This window comes from Fusarium solani (assembly GCF_023522795.1).
Source record: "Fusarium solani strain SB1 chromosome Unknown bctg00000003_1, whole genome shotgun sequence".
Lineage (NCBI taxonomy): Eukaryota > Fungi > Ascomycota > Sordariomycetes > Hypocreales > Nectriaceae > Fusarium > Fusarium solani.
This window is the reverse complement of record NW_027072154.1, coordinates 730,512-752,445: the sequence shown is the minus strand read 5'-3', so window position 1 is coordinate 752,445 and position 21,934 is coordinate 730,512. Positions and strand designations below refer to the sequence as shown.

Below are 21,934 nucleotides of genomic sequence, written 5' to 3'. Positions count from 1 at the left end.
GGGCCCAGTCTCGGTCCAATGAGTGGGTTATACGAGCGCCGTGTTTGCTTGTTGGCGGCGCCCCTTTGTGGCCGATCTTGGCCTATCGCAGCTCACTGACGACAGGGACAGTTTGACTGGCCGGAAGCATCTGCAAGGCACAACGACTATGCTTTGGCGCAAGGGGAAGTGCTTGTAGTGAGGTGTGGCGTCTATTCACCGCGTTTGATGGAGCGGGTCGGTGTGAGTAAAATACGGGAGGTTATCGAGCTCAACCTTGCTAATGTTTGTCTCGGCGATTCTAGACCCCAGTCTCTCTTCGAGGCTTCAGCGGATTCTTTGTCTTCCCAGCCCGTGGCTTTTCACGTATCAGTCTCGCCCAACAAGACGCCTTCATCAGCCAGAGCCGTCGCGCCCCGCCGTTACCAGGGACAAGCTATCAGTCTTCTTTTCCGAACCGGGTGTGAATGTCTCTGACATGTCTCAGCCAGGTTGGCTGACTACCGCCTGGATCCCTTCTGCCGATGTGCTTCGGCAGCTTGTCTCTCCTCTCTAATTGGAGGGAGGACTCTCAAAATTAAGCAAGAGTGGATGTGAGAACCAAAGAAAAAGGACGGAGTCGTCTTCGAACACACAACATGACATCTTCGACATGAAACGGAACAGGACTGATGCGATGCCTCAATTAAGCTTGTTTGGAAACTCCGGACTGAAGCTCAACGAGCTCCCCTGACCAGAATCGCCGTTGCCAGATCCGGCGAGACCCTGTTATTGTTCCCCGAGGCCAGAACGAGAAAAGCCCCTGACGCCGGACGCGCTTCAAGCTCGCGCGTAGTCCTAGGTCAGCAAGATTGAGGACTCATACCGTATGTGGCGGCGAGCACTGGACTCCCCGAAGCGATGACTTGATCCGTTGTGTTTGCCGTCCTCATTGGGACAAGACTGTCGACTGGGATCGATCACCATTAGCCAAAGGCGTCATGGGTAAGCCCTCGAGTGTCAATGGCTGTGGGGATCTTCATTGATAGACCCTATCTGTCTGTGCCTTCCAAATGCCAAGGATCTGAAGGTCGAGACCATAAAACCTAGTTTACTGGGCCTCAAGCCTCAAAGAACATTCGTCAGAATGCTTGTGGCGTCGTTCGACTACTTGAGATGACGATTCCCATGCATTCTGGTGTTTTTGGCCATTCGTTACTCCCAGATCTGTCTCATTCGGCCTTCCAAGATGAAGAAACCACAGGTTCCTGCGTCCTCTCTGAGTGTGGGCAGCAGGATATTCAGCTGTACACAAGGCCACATTGTGATATGTGCCATCGTCTTCATGATCATGGTGGCGCCTCTGCTTTGGAGACAGCGAGAGTATGTTGGGGTTGATCTACCTGCATTGGAGCCACATACACCATCAAAACTCGGTTACGACAAAGCCTCAAACAACACAAAGAAGCTCTTTTGGACGACCGACGACGAACATCTGCGGCAGTTGACATACTGGAAGCGACCCAAAGAGATTAAGAAGGTTATGGGCATGGTATTTTTCGGTCGGCGGCATTCCGTCTCTATTCTGGATTGCTATTTGAAGGTATGGCCTTTCACTACTCCGGGGAACTCAGCGAAGCATGATGCTGACGGTTATAGCGAAATCTTGTCAAGAACGGGGGCATGCTCGACGGTGTAATCTTCGTGGAACGAACTCAAGACGAACAGGACCTCAAGCTCCTAGCCAAGATGCTGAAGAGTGAACCAAGCTACGAGAAATGGAAGATCGAGATGACCGACGAGGACAACTTTACAAGCGGGTTTGGGAACTCGTACGACCGGGTCGAGGATGATGTTCTATACGTCAAGATTGACGATGATATCGTGAGTTGCCATGGTGTGTTCTATCTAGGTCTTGCTGACGGTGCTGTAGGTGTTCATGGAAGACAGCGTCATCCCCTCCATAATCAAGAAGAAGATGGAACATCCCGAGTACTACGTCGTCTCTGCCAATGTCGTCAACCAGCCACTGCTCAGCTGGGTTCACTGGAATCTTGGCGCGGTCAAACCCTACCTTCCTGAGGTCAACAACGAGGGAGCGACCAAGTCTTTCGACATTAAGGATTCGATGAAGTACGACTGGCAAGTCACCAACCTCCCACGGTGGAAAGGGCCGATCGATTTCAAGTTGGATGAGTGGGATGCCGACGATAAACAGCATCGTTGGCTTCCCGTGAAGCATCAGGGTGATCATATTCTCGACAACACGCCAATCGAGACGACCGAGTATCACCCCATGGGTCGCGGTTGGACCGAGTGGAAGATTGGTGCGCAGGAGCACTACAGCTTCCTCGAGAACCTCGAGCACAACAGCTTATCTCAGTATAAGTTCGACACATGGGACTTTCAGTACGAGCGGATGGGCATTCAGTTCATTGCCATGTTGGGCAAGGACATTAACATTGCCAAGCCGATTGAGCCGGATGATGAGAATCACTTTTCGTGCACAATGCCGCGACAACTCGGAAGACGTAAGTTATCGTGCCCTTCAATCAACATGACAGTCTACTAACGGCTATAATAGATGCGGTAGCTGATGGAAAAGGCATTGCTGTGCACTACAGCTTCGGCAGCCAGCGCGGCGGTATGGAACGAACCGACATTCTAGCCCGATACAGAGCCTTTGCGCGAGACAACATCTGCGCCAGCCCGATGTTGTGGAAGCCCGAGGACGACTGATCATCCAACACAGAAAAGGCACTTTGCCACATACTGTTTTCCTTTTGCATCTCTTTAAAATGATACACGAGAATTCTCAGAGCAAGTTGGTCGAGAATGAGACTACATCAGACGGCGTTCAGGATGGGAGCCAAGATACACGATAGAGATACACAGCATCATTCACTTTGGCGGACTTCATATGTTGATAGATGAGAGAACAGAATACCCACATCTTGCACCAAGCTTTGTTTTGACACAAAGACAATGACCATCAGTTAAATCTGGCATCAACTCCAGGAGTCACCGTCGCATCATGCCCCAGTTGCATTTTTGCCGACACCGTCAAGTTGGTGTCTTTTCTTAATCAGCCGGGCATCGGCTAAACTCACATATAAGCCAGGATTAGAGGCAAGAACCCCCCTTATATGACGGGGATGGCGCCGGCAATTCTCCCCTTGTTTGTCGCCTTCGCATAGGTACCAACCTAGCTACTTGACATACCCCCGGGGTCAGCCCTTAGTAAATCCTCATCAACAGTTGTCCATCTTATGACAACATTGATCTTAGGTTAGGAGAAAACGATCCAAGCTATGGTAAAGTTTTCATAGTACCTCTTCATAGTTTCTTCTATCCTAACCCCGAGATTTAGGTAAACTTTTAGTGCTTGGTAGATGTCTGGTCGAGTTGGTGTGTCAAGTATCTGCTCCCATTCACACCAATTATGAGTGACAGGAACATTTCCAGGTTGGCGTTCTGTACATAACATCAAGACTAAATTCTTACCGTTCGATTAGACAACAGCCGGACCGACAGATGTGACGGAGCCAGAGGTGTCAGCATCCTCCTCAGTTTGAGAGTGATGCTCCTGAAGCCCCCCTTTTTCATGGTAATGCTCATTTTCTTCGAAACGGGCGTCTTAGGTCTATCGCTATGGCCCTGTTTGGTGTCCTGTTGAAGTACCTGCGTCTTCAGCCACTACTGCACTCTCGCTCATCAATGTCGTCATGTCAGTCACGAACATGAAATCACATAAACACATGCTTGAGAGAAGAAGAGAAATAAATAAGCCAAGCAGCAGTAAGTTGCCACCTGGTGCGAGACTAAACGATCGTAGCATACAAGCAAAAAGGGTGGTTTTCGGTTTCCAACTTTGTGAGGTATCATCCGCAATTCATTAATCCATAACACGAACGCTTCAGGGAACAACTCGTCAACGCAAGCATAAGACTTTGAAGCGACTGGACCGCATTAAAAGCTCAGGCAGAGCTTTTTAGGTAAGAGACTTGGGGCTCCTGACGCTCTCAAAGTTGATGTCCTCCTCCTGGCGGACGAGGTTGGTCTCTTTTTCGACTTGGGCGAGATCGATGTGGGCAACAGCGTCGTCGCCGTCAAAGATGCGGGCAATCTCCTCAAGGGTGGGGCCCTTGGTCTCAACGTAGAAGTACCAGACAAAGATCAACTCGCAGAAGTCCCAGATGGTGTAGAAGAGCATGAAGTGCCAGTGTCGGGGGAGGTTGTTCCACGCGAGCTTGTTGGTTTGGCTGTTGCTCGTTAGTATTTCAAGTGTCGCAGTTGAGTTTATGGAGGCAACTTACTTTCCAATGGCGAGGATAGCCTGAACGACAATGTTCATGATCATCATGCCCTTGGCACGGAGATGGAAGGGGAGAATCTCAAGGGCGTAGGCGACGAGAAGACCTGAGAAACCAATATCGTAGAAGATGCCAAACAGCCAGATAAAGGCGATCTGAGCGTATCCGGCGCCACTGTTGGTGTATTGGACACCGCCGTCTGGCTCGTCCTTGGTGGGAGGAGTAGGAACTGAGGAGTTCTCGTAGATGGCACCAGCGATGGTCCACATAATAAAGGCCGTGACCATACCGGAAATGGCAGTGAGGAAGAGAGGACGACGACCGACCTTGTCGACAGAGAAAGCGGCAGCGATGGAGACGGAAAGATCGAGAATGGTCTTGCCAGCAGAGAGCTATAAGGGAGAAGCTGTTAGTTACATGATGTTTAGAGAATGGCTAAAACACTTACAGCGAGCTTTTTGTTCTGCTGCTTGATACCAGCACCCTCGTAGATAATATCCATATAGTTGGAGAACAGAGCGTTACCAGAATACTGAGAAATGATACCGAGGGAAACGATGATGCCGAGTCTCCACAGGTTGCCCCTGGTCTTGACAAAGTCGGAGTAGCTGGTAGCCTTGGCGGCGGCGCGGTCGGCCTGAATGGTGTGCTTGATCTCGCGGTACTGGAACTGCACAGTGGGGTTGTTCTCATCACCACCGGCATGGTGCTTGGCGAGGACTGCAAGAGCCTGCTCGGGCTTGTCCTTGTTGACGAGGAATCGAGGAGACTCAGGGACCCACCAGATGCCGCAGAGCTGGATGATGGATGGAACGGCCTGGATGAAGGTGATGGATCGCCACGACCAATCGCTGTTAATCGAGGCAGTGCCCCAACCGACAACGGAAACAACTAAAATGATCTATTAGCATCCTTAAATTATCTCGTTTGAAGAGGAGTTGCTTACTCAGAGATCCGAGGTTCCAGAGACAGTTGTAGACAGCAGTGAGAGGACCACGGTGCTGAGGGTGGCAGATCTCAGTCAGAAGCATAGGAGAAGACATCTGAGCCAGAGAGTTGCCGAAACCAAGGACAAAGCGACCAGCCATGTACACTAAACCGTAAAGTTAGCACTGATAGCTCAGATGGGCCGGAAAGGGGGAGGACTCACTTCCGTAACCGTTACAGAAAGCAGAGATGAAAGAACCAGCAATCATGATGACACATCCAATCACAATTGTGGGCTTTCTTCCCAAGTTGTCTGCAAGGTAGGGTGTAATGAAGAAAGACACGATCGAACCGATGTTGTACATGTTGATTAAAATACCGAGCTTGCTCTCGTTCTTGTACTCCGGGAAGTAGTCCTTCCACTTATCCATCTGCTGACTGGTGTTGACCATCATACCATCGTATCCAGTGGTTGCTGAAGCGATCAAGAGGAAGATGATGAGGCAATAGAGGTTCCGCAAGTGAGGTTCTTTGTACCAGGTCACTTTCGCGAACCGGGGCGCCTCGGCCTGAGCGACCTCGAGAGACGATCGGTCAGTGTTAACCGGGGCTTTGGAGCCTATCGGCTGCAAAAACTTTGGCAAAGCCATTGCGGAAAGGGGTTAACTCGATCAACAATGTGTGTTTGGGTTTGAGAGTTGAGGGCCACCCAGGTTGGAGTTTTGATGAGCGAATTGGCTCTTGGGTGAGGATGAACGAGAAAGGAACCTGAAAATACGGGGAAGAACGTTCCACTTATATACTCTTTTCGCGTAGCAGTGAATGCCATGTTGTCGATCCATCCTGGGGGATCAGAGCGTGGAGCCCCAGGTCTGTCACCTGCGCTGCCGGGTGCATTCCCCTCTACGGCGAGGGGAAGGCATAGAGCCGGGGATGGGGTGAGCAAAAGATCAACCGGGGCGGAAAGACGGGTAATGCACGTTGCCAAGAGGAGGTGTGGTGTCTCGATCTCGAGGGCTGGACCTCTGCATTCTTTTTTACTAGGGTCACCCAAAGAAACTCCTCCAACCCTATCCCCGGGAATTCAGGTAGATCTTTCCAGGGATGGGCTTAATTGAACAAGGGGTTGAGGCGCTGTGTGGAGAGACCCAGTCGACTCACATTCGACCTACCCATCCACGAGCTATGACCTGACGGGAGGCGTCACATTCTGCTCCGCTAGTCTCAGGAGACCATGCGAGAGCCGAGAAGAAAAACGAGAAAGGCTCGACCGTGAATGGACTCTTGGTTCCTGGGCTGAGGAGGAGGGGAGGGGGAAAAGTGTCCCATGGGTAGGTCATGAACCCGTCAGTTTGGAGCGCGTCGCAGCTTAAGCGATATTCCAAGCAGGCATGTTACCAAAAGAACCGCCACAAAGCGACGTTGAGGTTGACCAAGGTTCCTTTCGGCTCATGGGTTGATGTGGTCTTAAGAAATGGATATTCACCCAGACCTCATGCCTCTTTGATCCTCACTCGACCATATTGATCTTGTTTGCACTCATTCCAAACTCTTACTGAGATACAATTGAGTGCCCTACACCCTAATCTTCACAATTGTTAGAGTGCCTGGCGGAAGAAGGGAATCTGGATATCGAGCGCACTAAGCTCCAACAAAAGCCCACGCAGAGCGATCCCACCACACGACTCGCAACGCCTGCACAAACGTGGTAAAAGGGCCGTCTGGTTGAATGCAGCCGCGTCTTTTCCCGCATTCACCCACCCAATGGCTCGACGGCCCTGTGTTCCAGGATACCCAAAACGAGCAAGGTGTGATCTGGGGGTAACCTTGGGGAAGCGGGTCCCCGAGAAGGGACAAACCGTTTGGTTCGCCAAGCTTAATTGAGGTCCAATGGAGCATTTGCCAACTACAGCTCACATGGTATGATGCCCCCCTCTCTTTGAACATGGGAGTTGGGTATTTTGTCTCACGGCACCCAAGAACCTGGCTCGTTGTAACGGGGCATGGCTGGTTCTGTGCCGCTCGCGCCACAGACCACATGAAGGCACCTGCAAATGTCCCTCGGTAGTTGAGAAGCAGACCCAGCCAACATGTTATAGAACCGAACGGTTGAGGCCAACAACGATATTGACTCTGAAGTCGTTGAAATAAGAATTAAGCATAAATAAGCACAGAGTTATTAGGATAGGGAATGAGAAGAGCATCATCCTAAATAATGAAAAACCGTTAGGAAGAATCCATAATTTAGACAGAACTTTGACTGAAGAATTCTATGAAGACTTTGTGAAGAACCTCATCACTTGTTTCACCCACGGCAGGGCGTGTGCCAGACCCACGAGGCTTGGCGTTCACTTTCTCGGATCGCAGGCCCGAAAACCACTTTAACCCATGATTAATAGCTGACACAAGCCGAGATTGGCTCCTCGAGCGGACTTGGACGAATGGGGATTCGAGTCTCAAACTTGGGGGAGCTAGCCATGATCCCTGGGCAAAATGCATGAGCCGTTGTTTCGCGGGTATGCCCGTATTGAGCTTGTTCTACGATGAAGCATCGTCTGCCTGCCCCGTTCGATATGTTGATCTGGGCATTTAGGCGGTATGGAGGCCGCCGATGTCCCCTTCAACTACTCCATGGATACTCGGTGTGTCACCGACCTGATCGGTCAAAACAATACGAGTATCATGTCAACAATTCAGGCTTTATGGGACAAGCGAAAGTCTCTCAAGTCTAGACGCATAGCCAGTTGACCAATTGACAAGGGGTAAAAAGATCAAAGCCAGAGAACATGTCAATTTCCATCGTCCTCGTGCCTAGAAGCAAAACAAGTCCAGTCATGCGCATCCACCCATCTGCGCATTTCTCACGATGACCTCAACTCACCGTCGTTGACCCTTCTCCAACCGAGGTCTTGCAGAATGCGAAAAAAGGACCCCCGGCCCTCTGTTACGAATTTGGTGTGTTGCCCCTTGGGGTTCCGGAGATGCGGGAGAGATGCCGAACAGACGAGATGGGCCACACACCACGAGTCTTGCTCACAGGCCATGCTCGCTGACCGACTGTAAACTTGACAATTTCAGAGTTTTTCTAATTGTTGTTGAAGGATTTCATGGCAATGCCTCATAAAAAGGGGCGCAGGAGTTTTGGTATGTCTCGAATCAGGCAATCGCCGTCAAGACAGTCTGTTCAATCTTGGGTGAATTCAGGCAAAGTTATCCTTGAGACACACCTTTGCCGCTCTCAGGTGGCTCCACGATGAGAATGCAGAGCACCTGCATCGAGTTGCCTGCAGGGTGCAGCCGTTGTCCCCCTCCTCCGGCCGGATCCTCGGCCGTGGCTGGCGATCCCCTCCATCTCGTCCCCTCAGCCGTTGGTAAATCCGGGGACGCCACGGCTTTCCCACCGCGCCACGAAGATGCGCTGTCGGGTTCATCACAGGATTAGAAGCTTGTCTTTTGCCTAAATCAAGGTGTCACGATCCAGGTGTCGTCTGGTTTGGCTTTTGCTCTCCCCGCTCGCGTGTTTTTTGCCTCCTCCACACATACCCATGCATCTCGTCACGCTTCATCCCCTGCTTCATCCTTTCAAGAGGCCGGCTGAATTAGCTAAAACTATTCTTGGTGACAGCATCAATTAACACATGGCTTTTCAGCTGCCGGGGCTTGTACCCGAATTGCCTAGACGCGCACACACTGCCGAGACGCGTTGGGAGGCATCCGGTACCTATCTACACGAAGAAACCAGGTCCAAATCATCCAGGCCTCGACTCAGACATACAGCAATACAGTCCAGTTCCGCCAAATTATCCTCTTCCTTTCGTCCGGCCATTGTTCCTTTCCCGTCCCATACCAAACATGAAAGACAATAATAGCAAATATCCGTAACACACCCAATAAGCCCTTCCGAATCGTTATAAGACAGGTTGACAGTATAGTAGACAGCATAACTCGGCCCGCGATGCCATCAAAGGGTAAAACACCAATCCTTTGTTGTCGTGTCACAATTGGTCTGCTCAACACTCGGCAGGGAGCGCACCGCTCATCATGGCAATGTCTGACATCTCGTCGGTCTGTTGTTCCTCCGACAATCCTCTGCTGCCAGCTCCGGCCTCCAACTCCTCGATACTCGACAAGGCCTTTGCAAACTTCTCGCGCTCTCCTCTGAGAGTCTCCCGCCTCGTCGCCGTGGCAGAGTCCTCCGCCATAAGCCTCTCGTAGACGCTTGTGGAATCATGACCTCCCAAGCCGAGCTTGCGGTCGAGGTGATACGGTAGGTGACGTTGGATGTGAGGAATCATGCCGTTGGTGATGTGGAGGGCTACAGCGTCCGCGAACCGCAAGGCAGCGAGGCGGTAGTAGCCTCTAACATAAGCCACGACCTCGAGCTCCCTCTCAAATGAATCTGGACCAAGCTTGGCTAGATCGGCCTCGCGTCGCCTTTCGTCCTGGATACGTTTCTCATCTGTTAGGCTTTCCCAAGGAACTGGGGGTCGCCCATCGCCGTACCCGGCCGCCAGCATTCGCATCTGGTGGCGGTATCGCGTCAGCAGAATCTGCTCGTCCTTTTGGTACCGACGGAACGCTTCCTGGTTGACGGTGAACAGACCGTATGTCTCGAGGCGATACACCACATCAAGCGCACCAAGAGTCTCATGACGCCGCTCATCAAGGTACTCTGTGAGAATCTTGCGACACTCCTTATAGATGAGACGCTTGTTGAGACGAGCAAATGAGACTTCCAAGGCTGACTCAAGCATTGTGCTCAGGAGGTTCATAACCTCGTTGAGGAATGCCTTCATGGGTCCATCCCAGGGTTGAATAGCCTCGCGGCACATGTCGTTGTAGACCTCTTCCGTGATGATGTCTGGCACGCCAGCTCTGGTCTTGGCCTTGATCTCATCCCGAACCTGGCGAAGAGTCCTGAATCCTCGTCCGACGCCCGTGAACGGAGTGAACGGAGCCGGGAAGGCAGTCCGTCGGGGGCCGGCAGCGGGAGAGAACCGCGGAACACTGGCTCTCATGTCTTCGGGCTTGATGTGTCCATTGGTTCCGTTGGTCATTGGATTAGTGCGGGCTCGCTTGGAAGGGGTCGTAGGTGGCCCCATCGCTCGTCTTTTGCTTGGCGTATTGGTGTTGGTGATGGTAACAACCGATCCCGCATCAGACTCGTCGTCAGAGATTTCCAGAACTGGAATGTCGCTGCTGTCCTTGAGAGTAAACTTGGGCTTCATATCCAGCAGACAATCGCGAAAGTTCTCGGGCAGTGGGACAAAATGCTTCGAGAACTCGGCAGGCTTCAGTTTGGATCGAGCCTGCTCGCCAAACTCCATGACACTGGTCTGAACCTCGAGTTCAACATTGGATGGCAGTTCTGGCAGCTTGTTCAACTGCTCCACGATACCATTTAGATGCTGCTTCAATGTATGTTTGATGTGGGGGAGACTGGGAGGTGTTAGTACTTTTCTTGGCTGCCCTTAATAGGCATCGGTATGATAGCGTACCTCTTTGCGAACTCCTGGCCGAGCTTCTCAGAGAGGAATGCCTTCAGTTTCTCGATACCACACCGGTCGGAGAAGGAATGGAACGCAGCTGGCCATCTGTCGAAGCCGTAATCCACGAATACGTGCTCTTCCCATCGCTTGAGCTCATCGAGATCCTTTCCCTGTGGTCGCGACGTGATGAAGTATCCGAGTCCAGTTGTGTGAGCTTCTTCTCTCATGATGGCCAGCCACTGTTCGTGATTGCCGCCCTCCGGGATGAGGTCGGCTTTGGTGAGGACGCCGATGGTGCGATTCAGAGCTCCAAGTCTGCGGATGAGGCCAAATGTTGATGAGTTTTCGGCGTCGCTGTTCATGGGCATGGAGCACAAGATGATCGCGGAGGGATGCTGGATGTACTCCCGGGACAAATTCCTCACGACATTGACGAGGTAGTCGTCTCGGGCGTCAGCTGGGTTCTGGAAGATGCCGGGCATGTCGTAGAATGAAAGGTCAGGGAGTTCAGGGCCCTTGATCTCGAGGGCTACGATGTTTGGCGAGAACTTCGCAGCCACGGTCTCAGCGGCTCTGTCGATCGGAACCGTGTTTGCGATGCCACCGGAGCCGGGGACAAAGAGCTCGTGGCTCTTATCATCGTTGAGGATGGCGATCTGGGCCCAACGAAGAACCTCCTCGATGTCACTGTGGTCAATCATGGTCTTGAACTCATGCACAACGGTAGTCGGCAGCTTTCGCCAAGGGAAGAAGGGATCCCGTTCGGTGACGTCGTTCTCAGTGATGGGTCGGGACTCTGGGGGTTGGTAGGAGTATTCCTTCCGAAGCCACACGCGGCAGGACGGATCATGACTTCGTGACACTCGAATGTGCAGCGGGCATCTGGTGCAGGTTCCTTCACTTCGAGGAAGATCGAGGTTGGCGAGACCTGACATGAGACTCGATTTACCGGCAGACTGATCGCCGACGAGGACGAGCTCTGGAAGAGGGACATCGTGAGAAACACCAAGTTGCTGAAGCTCACCGAGTGTATCGTTGCAGGCCTTGAGCTTCTTTCCGATGTCCTGGAAGGACGTCTGGAAGAAGCTCCCGTCAACGGGGACCTGGCTTGTCGGGCTCTCGGCCGCGGCGTTGGGTCGCATCCTCAGTTCCCGTAGCAAAGGCTCAGGTTCTGTGAGGCGCTCACTTGGGGTTGCTTTGATAATGTCATCGTTAGATAGAATACTCTTGGGTGGGGCTGATGCAGGGTAAACTTACGGGCATCGGATCTGCCGTGACGATAAAAGGCCTGGTTGAGTGGGATGTGGCCGCTCTCGCTGTAGCCCGAAGTGTTAGAAGGAGTATTGCGTAGATCAAGGTTGACAGTGCCAGACTCTGGAATAGATGAATAATCCGTGGCAGAGTCGGGGTCTGGCTTGATGCGGCTCTGGCGAGGTCGGCGCCGTGGTGTTGATGAGTGAGTGTGAGGCATTGTGGTTGCCGAGAAACTGTAGGTTGCGCGGGAAGACATGAGGTGGATGAATTCACCCTGCGAGGGTAAACGCCCTAAAATTCAGACCGAGGGCTCGAGTGAATGAATTGCGCGCTTGTCGAAGAAGAGATGATGTCGTTGTTTTTGTGTGTTCGCTGCACCAGCGACAGGAGATGTTGATTCCCTGTACCTGCGGGTCGCAACTGCCGGCCCAAGGTGATGGAAGCGAGACGATGTACAGATGAGCCGCAAGCGTAAAAAGACAACTGTTGATAGTAGAAAAATACAGAGATTCTTCACTCAATCCTCGAGACAATGGGTTATCATGGGCATGAAAGGACAGGTCGGGTTTCACGAGGTTTGCTGCCATGCAGCTCCACGGTTTGCGGTTGGTTGCCTGTGCTTGCTTCTTTCACTGGGCGCTACCCGTTGCTCTGGGGCAACACGCTGCCCCGATACCAAGTGTTAGGGGGCGGATCAACTTGACCACAATTGAGACGAAATTCTGAAAGAAAATCGTTCATTTTTGAGTCTATAAATCACTGATCGCTCAGAGATTATTTTAAATGGCACATTCAAATCATCATCATCCAGCATTGAGGCTATGTGATGCACCTGTCATCCCATGTCCTAACAGGAATTATTGCTGCATGGAGTTGACCTGAAGAATAAAAGTGGGGTGGTTGGGCCCCAGGCTGCAGGCAGATAAGGTACGTACCTGCATTGCCCCTGAGCTGAGCATCACCAAACTGAGAGGTGAAGTGCAAGCCTTAGTCAGCATTCACTCAAAGAAGCCGAATTGACTTGCAAGGATCCAATGGGCGTTGAGTTCTTTAGATAACGGCTGCTCCCCGCTACCGATCCCCTAAGATCTCGGTGCGGTGGATTCCTGTCAGCTGGGGCGCTCCCGTCCCGGCGTCTTAAACCATGGCCGGCTCATAAAGAACCCCTCATCCGGGGCATCGTCACTGACAGCTTGATAACTCAGTTTGTGCTCTCCCCCACCAAAGTTTGATCATGGAAGATGAGATTCGGGTCCAATCGCCCTCATCTATTCGGCGCCGTCGCAGGAAGATCTCCAATGCGTAAGGTTGTGCCATCTCGGCAACTTGCCCTCACAATTGACACATGGTTGCAGGTGTATAGGCTGTCGCAATCGCAAGTCCCGATGCTCTGGGAGAAACCCCTGTGAGAGATGCGTTAGCCGCAAGGTACCATGTGTATTCGAAGAAAAAGAGGCAAAAGCTACAGTTTCTGTCGAGTGAGTGATTTGCTGTGGCAATGACGCTTCATGTCTGATGCTTGCAGGTATCTCGACGGGCTGCATGCTCGAATCAAGGCACTCGAGACTCAGCTCCAAGACACGCAGAGCTCACGGACGGAGGGACAATTATCTGTTCATGGTGATGCCGAAGAACAGGGATCGTCAGATCCTTCATTCGAAAATCCCCTCCCAGATCCTGAGATGCCACCGCCAGCCTCTGCTGTCCCACGCAGTCAAGACCCAAGGGAGGTGGCCGTTATGCATCAGCGCCTCGACTCAGAGGACTTGACAAACACTCTAGTGACGTCGGAACCCCAAGTAAAAGTTCATCGCTACGGACATCCTGGTACGTCTCTCCTTCGTCCTCCAGGCGACTGCAGTGCTCACCTCAAAGCCTATCTTGGGCACAGCTCGACTCTCAGCTTTAGCCGACACGTACGCAATCTTCTTCAACAATCATCGCCCATCGCAGATCCCGGAAGCGTGTCCGTGGAGCGTCGAGACATATCTTACATGACAAGCCTGCCACCGATTGCGCTTGATCTTGCCAGCATCCCACTACCACGACTCTCATATGCAGAGTACTTGACCAACACCGTGGTGGCGCATTTCGGGTCGCTCTACTCACTCTTTGAGCCAGAAGCTTTTCTTTGGAAATTGAGAGCATTCTATAGTGAACATGGCAAAGGCCAAGTTCCCGATGCGACACTATGGCACATCCAGATGCTTCTTGTCCTGGCATTTGGCAAGTCCATACTCTCCAGAGAACATTGTGAAAAGGGACCTTCTGGAATGGTATATTTCACCCACGCGATTGAGGCCATGCCGGACATCCGTAGGCTCTACGAACACCCTTTGCTGTCAATCGAGATTCTCTGTTTAGCGGCTCTGTTCATGCACGCAACCGACCTCCTACAAGAGTCCTACGTCACTGTGAGCCGAACGGCTTCCCTGTTTATCTATTTGCTGACTTTCTTCAGATAGGACAGGCCTTGCGCATGTCCGTCACCAACGTCATGAACAAACTCTTCCCAGAGGCTTTGCAACCACCCAACGTCGAGCACCAGCGGCGGCTTTGGTGGACGGTATACTGTATCGACAGGAAGAGCGCCGCCATGCTGGGCAGCCCTTCCGTCATGCGCGACGACGATATTTCGATCCCTTTCCCCGATATCAAGGAGGGAGATGACGTGCAGAATGCCTTTGCCATACATGTTAGGACCTCGTCCCACTTGGGCAAGATCCTAGACGGTACGCTCGAGTTCTTGGACTGATGACTCCAGCTCACAGATGGCAGCTATTTACGGGATACATGGCCAACAAAGAAACTTCCTCGTTGAAGTAAAGACCATTCTTTCGCGTCTCGCAGAGACCTCCTCCGTGCTTCGGGAACACTTGTGTCTGGATCTTCAACAGTCGAGGGAGTCGGTTAATCGCGAAGCCGCCACATTGCATCTGTTGCTTCACCAGGTATGTGATGATAGAGTACATGTGGTCAAATGTTAACGTCGGCTTTGAGTGCGTGATTTTAACCGTCCGACCGGTCCTGTTCTCCCTGTTAAAACCTCTCTTGAGCCCCGACACATCCTCAAGCAACACTCAGCTCTCGTCTCCCGCCTTCGAGTCTATGCTGAGGATGTGTATCGACTCGGCGATACATATACTCAAGATCATGTCGCTTCTGAAACATCAGATGATGTGTGGTGAGCAGCATGCATCAGTAATCTTGAGGGCATGCTGACTATCCGCAGATATCTTCTTACCCTACGACATCGACGCAGTGTTCTCGGCAGCTTTTGCTCTAATATTGGTCGATATCATCAGACCCGCCAATGAACTCCTCTGGGATCTACCTCAAGTCATGGGCCTACTCGATGAATATGTCTCCAGACACGTCGTCCCAGCACAGGCTTACCGGGCGGACCTCGTACAGCTCCTCGAGCTTCACAACAAGATACGCGGCGGACATGTTACTCCCTTTCCAAATCTCGGCGATGCAGGAGCTGTTGGACAAAACTCGAACCTCGCTGGATATGCTATTGCCCATCCCGGTCAGACTGGTGTGTCGCCCGACCCTGTGTGGTCGCACATCAGGAATGGGGATGACAGATTTGTCCAGCCGCACCCAGAAGCTATTCTGTCAGTTATCGATGATTTGGATGTTGAGGGAATTGACCTTCTGGATACGACTTTGCTGGATGGGGGCTGGATGTGGGAGTTGGACGATCTCTCAACTGATCCATAGCAGCGTTGCCAAAGCCTCTCCCTCGCACAACCATGGCCGCCTCCTACTACAGCGTCGCCCACGAACTACCTGGACTCGAGGCCAAGCGACGACACACCCCGAAGCCAGCCCCGTCCGACTACGGGCTGGTTGTCCCTGAACTGTCCCTGACGCACAATCATGACTGTAGTTAGAGGAGGGAGAGGGGAGTCCTTACGTCTCTCACACCCCCCTTGCCCTCTTCCCACTCTCACTCCTCCGCCAAAGAGTAAGGCTTCTTACTTTTCACCTACAATTGCCAAATTGACAAAATCCTTTCATTACATCCCGGGCGAGATCGGAAAAGGAAAACGACGCTTTAGACCGGCACAGCTCCCGCTCATAGGGCTGTAAAGCATGGATCTTTCGCAAATATTGAGGACGATCATATGCCCACTGCCAAGTCTATCTTCTTCTAAACTAAGGGAGATAGATATCATAGAGAGCCATCTAGCCGAAATAAACCGTGAAATGATTGACTGCATCACCATGACCAGATCCGACTCTCTATTGACTACTGCTCCTCTCGGCCAGCACTGAACTTGCTGGTTAATGAATAAAGTGTAATAAAGAGCGCCTTGTAAACCTCGTTCGTTGGTCCCCACCATCCTCACAGTAGCGAGTTCGCTTCTGCAATCTCTAATATGCCTTGTTTGTCACTGAGCTCCCCTTTCTGCCTTATTTCTTCAATGAATCACGAGCCCCTCCCTATTGCCACAAGTGACGATATGTGGCTAGGCACAAACAAAATTGTTTGCCCGGGAGTCACGTGTTGGCACATCGACGAAGTTCCTATGCATCTCTGATAAACAACTCTGATTAACACCTTGAAACAGATCACCGTCGCTTGTTTTTTTCTTCCTCGTTTCTCCTTAAAAGAAAACAGCAACACTCCTTCGACGCCATGTCTTCTAAGCCTGTGCTACATGTCACGGGGCCTAACGGCGAGCAAGTCCCTGTTTGTCTTTTTTCCTTCCCCGCCGCTGCCGATGAGCTCATCTCCATGGAGGAGTGGCTGGAGAATGCGAGAGCTTTTGCCCAGAGCGACCCTCCTCCCGATCCAAAGCCCACCAAGGCTGATGACGGCTTCGGTATGTATTCTTCAGCATTCCCCAAGGGTTATCTCTTACTGCGATACTAGATTCTAATATATTATAGACGTCGATAAAGCCACGTTCGACGAGCTCTGGGCTTACCTCGTCGAGAAAAACAGCAAGGCCCACCTCGAAGATTCCGACGTCGATGCCCCCAAGGCCAAGCTATGAAGAAGATGGATCAAGAACCCTTAAGGGCCTGAGGCCGATGTGAAGGAGAGTGGGTGTCGACCTTGTGGCCATATATTCAACCAGCCCTTTTTCTTCTAATCCTAAGTTCCGCAAGGCATGTGTATGGCATTATAAGTGTGTGTTGGATATTATCTAACAAATGCCTAGCGAAGACTTGCCGAAAGAAAGGGGAACCAGCCTGTAGTTGCTGCCGTTGTGGATTTTGCTGCTCTCTAGTGGGTTGGGCATTGGGGTCGAACTTTCTTGTTAGCCCTAATAACACATGAGTCTCTTGGGCATAAAGAGATGCTGCCTAACAAATCTTTGCTTTCTCCTCATGTAGATTCGTGACCCTAGATGAATCCTCTCTCCGCGTTCTCTCCTCCATGTACTCGAGCTTTCGTTAAAACGACTCGATGAAATACCTGTAACGTCACTGGGTTTACCCCATATGCCTGCCAGGTTGCCCAATGAATGGGATTATGCTCCCTCTGACCAAGCCCAAGCTTGGGGACTCTGGATCTCTTTGTTCTCGATGGGTCTTGGCGAATGCGCGAAGCAATTCTCAAATCCCATTACTTAGCACATGTACTAATTGATTTTACGTCTAAGAATAAGATCGTTGAGACCAAGAGGCATCCTAGAATCGCACAATGGCCCCCTGAAGGGAGGTGGTCAGACCGGATGTCATTGTTGTAGTTGGATTTTAGATTGACTGGTTTCCATTAATTTCCAGGGAAATCGAGCCCATCACGAGAGGGTTGTCCATATGGACTGCCGTAGAAATCAAACGGACCACCATGACCAACCTCCCGTCCTGCTGGACCACTCTTCCCACCAAGCTTCCTGTTCGTTCTGAGTGTGACCCAAACCACACTCTTTCCTCTACTCTTGCAATGCCCACACCGACTTGCTTCTGTATCTCTCAGTTCCCTTTCTATTCTCTTCTTCATTTCCTCGATTCATCATCGACTACGCTCTGTTCCTACTCACGACGCCTGGGCTCGATAAAAGTGATTTCATGAGGCGGGTGAGCGCTTTGCCTCCAACCTTCAGATTCATCACGATCACAACCTCTTCGGGTCATTTGAGACAGCGATGCATTGTTGAATCAGATTCTATATTTTTCTCATATCAGCCCAACCTTTCGTCATGTCCGCCGCCGTGTCCAGGATTACCGTGACCGGTCCGGATGGGAACCAACTTCCCCGACGAGCCGCCGATGAAGATACTCCGGCATTCAGGGGGTGGGGTTGGTGTTCTTGTGCTTGTCTTTCAAGGTTTAGGAAAGTCCTTGGAAGAGTTTATCGCTAATATAGTTGGAAGTTTATGCTTGTGGTTTCTTATTCTTGTCTAAAAGTTTGGAAGACATCATCCTTGAAGTTGGAAGACAAACATGCTCGAAACGATGAAACACACAGAGGTACTATTCATCGTTCCTCAGACCTACCTTGAATAACTCTAACGCAAATGCTGGTATCCTTATAATCTCGCCCATAAACAACTCCTCGCGGAACATGACTATTCTATATATCGCACATCTCTCATCACCATGCCGATCATCTCACATGCCTCCCCAACTGCCCGTCCCACCACTCATCGCTGGCTTGCTCAGCAGCTTCAGCGTCTCATCCCAATTCTTCCAGTCGATATCTTCCACCTCGCCGAGTTCCATGCTCAGATCCATCCCTTGCGTCACTGACGATAAGCCATCGGGGTTTAGCGCTCCGTGTTGGAACAGATCGTCTATGTCGCCGAGACCGCCGTTGTGATTGTGTTGAAAGTCATCTTGTCCCGGCCATGGCGAGAGGTGGTTATCCGGATACTGCTGAGGGTCATGGTCGTGGTATGTTGAAGTTGCTGCGCCGGATGCAGCGGGTGATGCGATGCTTGACATGCTCCTGAGGCTGGCCCCACCTGGGAAGAGACCGCCCGGATTAGAAGCCTCCATAGCGCCTCCTTCAAAGTACACTGCTATGCCTGGATTGCCAGAGTGGACGTTCTGCCATGCTTGATTAAGGTTGGCGTCGGACAAGGCATTATTTGTGGCCTCGGCGCTCTGGTTGGGGGGCTCTGGTTCCTGCACCTGGACACTCCTAGGTTGAGGAGTAGGCTGAGGACCGGCTCCCTGCGCTTGCTCTTGCATGATGCTCGTGGGATATTCCGAATTATAAATAAAGTCCCCCGATCGGAAAAGCTTTCGCCATCGAAGTCTCAGTTCCGACATGCGAGTCTCCATACCCGGAGCCGGACCGATGCGCTCGAGTACGGGCTTCAATCGATCCTCAATGTCGAGCTGTCTTGCAGCGGCCGGATCAGCTCGTAGTCGTATCATTTCAGCTTCGCGATGCTTCTTAGCCTTGGCGTAAAGCCTCTTGATGGGCATCCATGCCGCGGTGTGCTCTGCGTTGTTGGTGCCCTCAATGGGATGGTCGTACTGCAAGATCTGGGCGGCTTCCCAGGCTCGTTCCGACGTGACACTCCATGGCCGTCTTGACAACTCAAGGAGCATGTAGGCGATAGCATGCCATTGTCTGTAGGATTGGAACAGCCAGCGCCATTGACGACATCGCGGATCCACATTGAGGATGTGGTTGTACTCGACAATCTCAATTGTCGACATCCACAGTCGACTTCTAATCTCCTGCGACGCTTCGGGTCCAGTGCCTGGGAACAGCACAGGCTGGTAAATGATGAGACCGATTTTGGCCATGATGACTCTTGAAATGAGAGAGGCCATCCAAAAGACAGGGTCCTCGTCCATGACAACGTGCTTCAGGAATTTGTCCTCCATGCGATCGTAAACCTCGACAAGCATTCGCTCGCGGTCCTCGAGACTCTTTTCGACGTTCTTGGGATCAACCGGACGCATCTGCGTCATTGCCGTGAACAAGCGGCGAGAAAGAGCGATAATCTCATATCTGACGAGACAAATTGCCGTGTCAGTCCGTCCTTGACGAGGCGTGGGCATCTCGGTGAAAGACGGGTCGATATCGGTGTCGTTAATGTTAGTAGGCAACTGTGTATCAAAGTTCTTATCATTCACAATAAGATCAGAGCCCATCTCCTCAGCAGAACGCAGATCAATCGCCACAACGGCCCACCAGAGCCGACGTCGCATCTCAACCTCAAAGGGCGGGAGGCCAAGCTGCTGGCCGTCACGATGGAGACCTAGGGCCTGGGCCATGCGAACGCAGAGGCTGGTGAGGGTCCAGCATAAACGACTGTCGTCGTGGCACTTGACGACGGTGAGGTAGATGGCAAAGGCCTGGAGGACAGCCATGTCGGACGTGGTGAGGAGGTTGGCTTTTGCGAGGGCTTGCTCGAGGGCGAAGCGGAACTGAGCAATGTAGTGGGTCTTTGAAGCTCCGAGGTTGGTTTGGGCCTGGGATGTGAGTGAGATTGAAGTGGCTATTGTTGGAAGTGAGCTCTTACCTCGTCCGATTCCATTGAGACGACGGCTGAGTAGTAGATGGCAAAGACGAGGGCTTCATCGCCGGGACGAAGGTCATGCTCTCCACGTCTCACTTTGGTCATGAGCCTGCTCATGGTTGGGATGTGCAACACCTTGACCAATGGCTCAATGTTCTCAAGGTAAATCTGCCAGAGGAAAGACGTCTGCGCTGGCAAAGGATGAAGACCAGCCAGGTCGACCTCTGCAGACCGATAACCCAAGAGAAAGCTATGGTGATCAGAATCGGCAGCGAGATTCTGCGGAGGCGACTGCTCAGGTGTTGTGTCGTCTTGAAAATCGTCCAGGTCGTCCACAGCTTCCATCTCATTGCGAAGCTCGTCAAGCTGTCGTCGTTAGCTATGCTCATATCCATCGCGGGTTCACTCATGGTACCTCATCATTCAGCTTGGCAAAGAAGCCGCTGTTGACATATCGCGCAGTCGGTTCTCCATCGTGAAGGATCAATCGGCCAAGCTGCTTGTTCATGTTTGTGAAATTGCGACTCTCCGTCTCACGCTTGACTTCATCGGCTGTCTCTTTCACAATGTCGGATTGAGAGCTAGTGTGATCTTCTTGGGCCTTGGGCGATTCCGCATCATACGCGCCTGCGCTGCTACCGCTCAGTTCCTGGACGAGACCTTCGAGTTTCCGCAGTCGCTTGATGAGATCCGCCTCTCGCTCAGTAGGCACTGCCTTCGAGGGCACATTAGGCCTCGTCTGACGCGGTGCGCGACCTGGCGCAGGATACATGCAATCGCTCTGTGCGCGACGACAGTTACTGCAAGGCATCATCTTGTCGCAGCGGACCCTGCGCCGGCGACAAGTAACGCAGCTCCTCGGGTTCAGCAGCGGGGCACCCGACGCCGTGAGAGCGACGGGGCGGTCAAACGGGATGGTAGCCACGCCGTTCTGGCGCGGCGGCACCGGAGCACCGGAGGAGGCGGCATTGGACGAGTCATTATCGGGCGACGCCGAAGACTGCGGGTGGGCGATTGAAGCCATCGCGAGGCCAGTCGTTTGCGGTGTATGTTGTGCGGTCAAGCGTTTAGGTTCCCGCTCGCTTGGCTGAACCGAAGAGTCGGGCACCAGGTGGAGGCTTATTAATGACAAGGATAATGCAAAGCCGTTGGAGTCATGCTTTAACTCTGGTAGGATCTGCAACAAGATTCCCCGTCATCGTCGTCGTAGTCAATCAGCACTAGCAACGGGGCTTGGCTTCCCTTTGTCATCTGCAGTCAGCCTTGCTGGCCAACAATCTCTTGCCTGGCCCGCTCAGCTGTTACCCTGCTGAAACAATGGAGAATCAGCCTTAATCCAATGTCGGAGATGACGACTGCTGCTCTGTGCGTTGCAACTGCCGGGGCTGCTGCCTTGTTGGTCGAAAAAAGCTGATGACCTGCCACAATCTGCTGGGATTTGATCCTACAGGTGGATCCCACGTCAGTCCCCAAATGAAACTATTCCCAACTTTTACAATAAGGTTGTCTCAATTCTGACCATCTCTGCGAGATCATTGACCCACATCTAAAG

General features: G+C 52.0%; 6 protein-coding genes across 6 annotated transcripts; 3 read left to right on the top strand and 3 right to left on the bottom strand.

Annotated features, from left to right (window-relative positions):
* Positions 1-1,207: 1,207 nt before the first annotated feature.
* Positions 1,208-2,697, top strand: MRS44_005805 (uncharacterized protein; the record flags this gene model as incomplete). Its single annotated transcript, XM_046272495.2, has 4 exons — positions 1,208-1,561; positions 1,618-1,842; positions 1,892-2,489; positions 2,543-2,697. 4 exons carry the CDS (start codon positions 1,208-1,210, stop codon positions 2,695-2,697), a joined length of 1,332 nt encoding a protein of 443 aa, XP_046140627.2.
* A 1,252-nt stretch (positions 2,698-3,949) lies between these two features.
* Positions 3,950-5,848, bottom strand: MRS44_005804 (uncharacterized protein; the record flags this gene model as incomplete). The annotated part of the gene is made up of 5 exons (XM_046283805.2): positions 3,950-4,220; positions 4,275-4,663; positions 4,720-5,162; positions 5,218-5,364; positions 5,422-5,848. 5 exons carry the CDS (start codon positions 5,846-5,848, stop codon positions 3,950-3,952), a joined length of 1,677 nt encoding a protein of 558 aa, XP_046140628.1.
* Positions 5,849-9,208: 3,360 nt separating this feature from the next.
* MRS44_005803 (uncharacterized protein) lies at positions 9,209-12,158 on the bottom strand (the record flags this gene model as incomplete). Its single annotated transcript, XM_046270078.2, has 3 exons — positions 9,209-10,637; positions 10,697-11,882; positions 11,945-12,158. 3 exons carry the CDS (start codon positions 12,156-12,158, stop codon positions 9,209-9,211), a joined length of 2,829 nt encoding a protein of 942 aa, XP_046140629.2.
* A 1,017-nt stretch (positions 12,159-13,175) lies between these two features.
* On the top strand, positions 13,176-15,667 carry MRS44_005802 (uncharacterized protein; the record flags this gene model as incomplete). Its single annotated transcript, XM_065621539.1, has 8 exons — positions 13,176-13,243; positions 13,297-13,419; positions 13,467-14,355; positions 14,403-14,673; positions 14,720-14,846; positions 14,893-14,940; positions 14,998-15,125; positions 15,174-15,667. The coding sequence occupies 8 exons, from the start codon at positions 13,176-13,178 to the stop codon at positions 15,665-15,667; spliced, it is 2,148 nt and encodes a 715-aa protein (XP_065477611.1).
* A 922-nt stretch (positions 15,668-16,589) lies between these two features.
* MRS44_005801 (uncharacterized protein) lies at positions 16,590-16,950 on the top strand (the record flags this gene model as incomplete). The annotated part of the gene is made up of 2 exons (XM_065621538.1): positions 16,590-16,776; positions 16,844-16,950. 2 exons carry the CDS (start codon positions 16,590-16,592, stop codon positions 16,948-16,950), a joined length of 294 nt encoding a protein of 97 aa, XP_065477610.1.
* A 1,564-nt stretch (positions 16,951-18,514) lies between these two features.
* Positions 18,515-21,406, bottom strand: MRS44_005800 (uncharacterized protein; the record flags this gene model as incomplete). Its single annotated transcript, XM_046272496.2, has 3 exons — positions 18,515-20,335; positions 20,386-20,748; positions 20,798-21,406. The coding sequence occupies 3 exons, from the start codon at positions 21,404-21,406 to the stop codon at positions 18,515-18,517; spliced, it is 2,793 nt and encodes a 930-aa protein (XP_046140631.1).
* Positions 21,407-21,934: the final 528 nt, after the last annotated feature.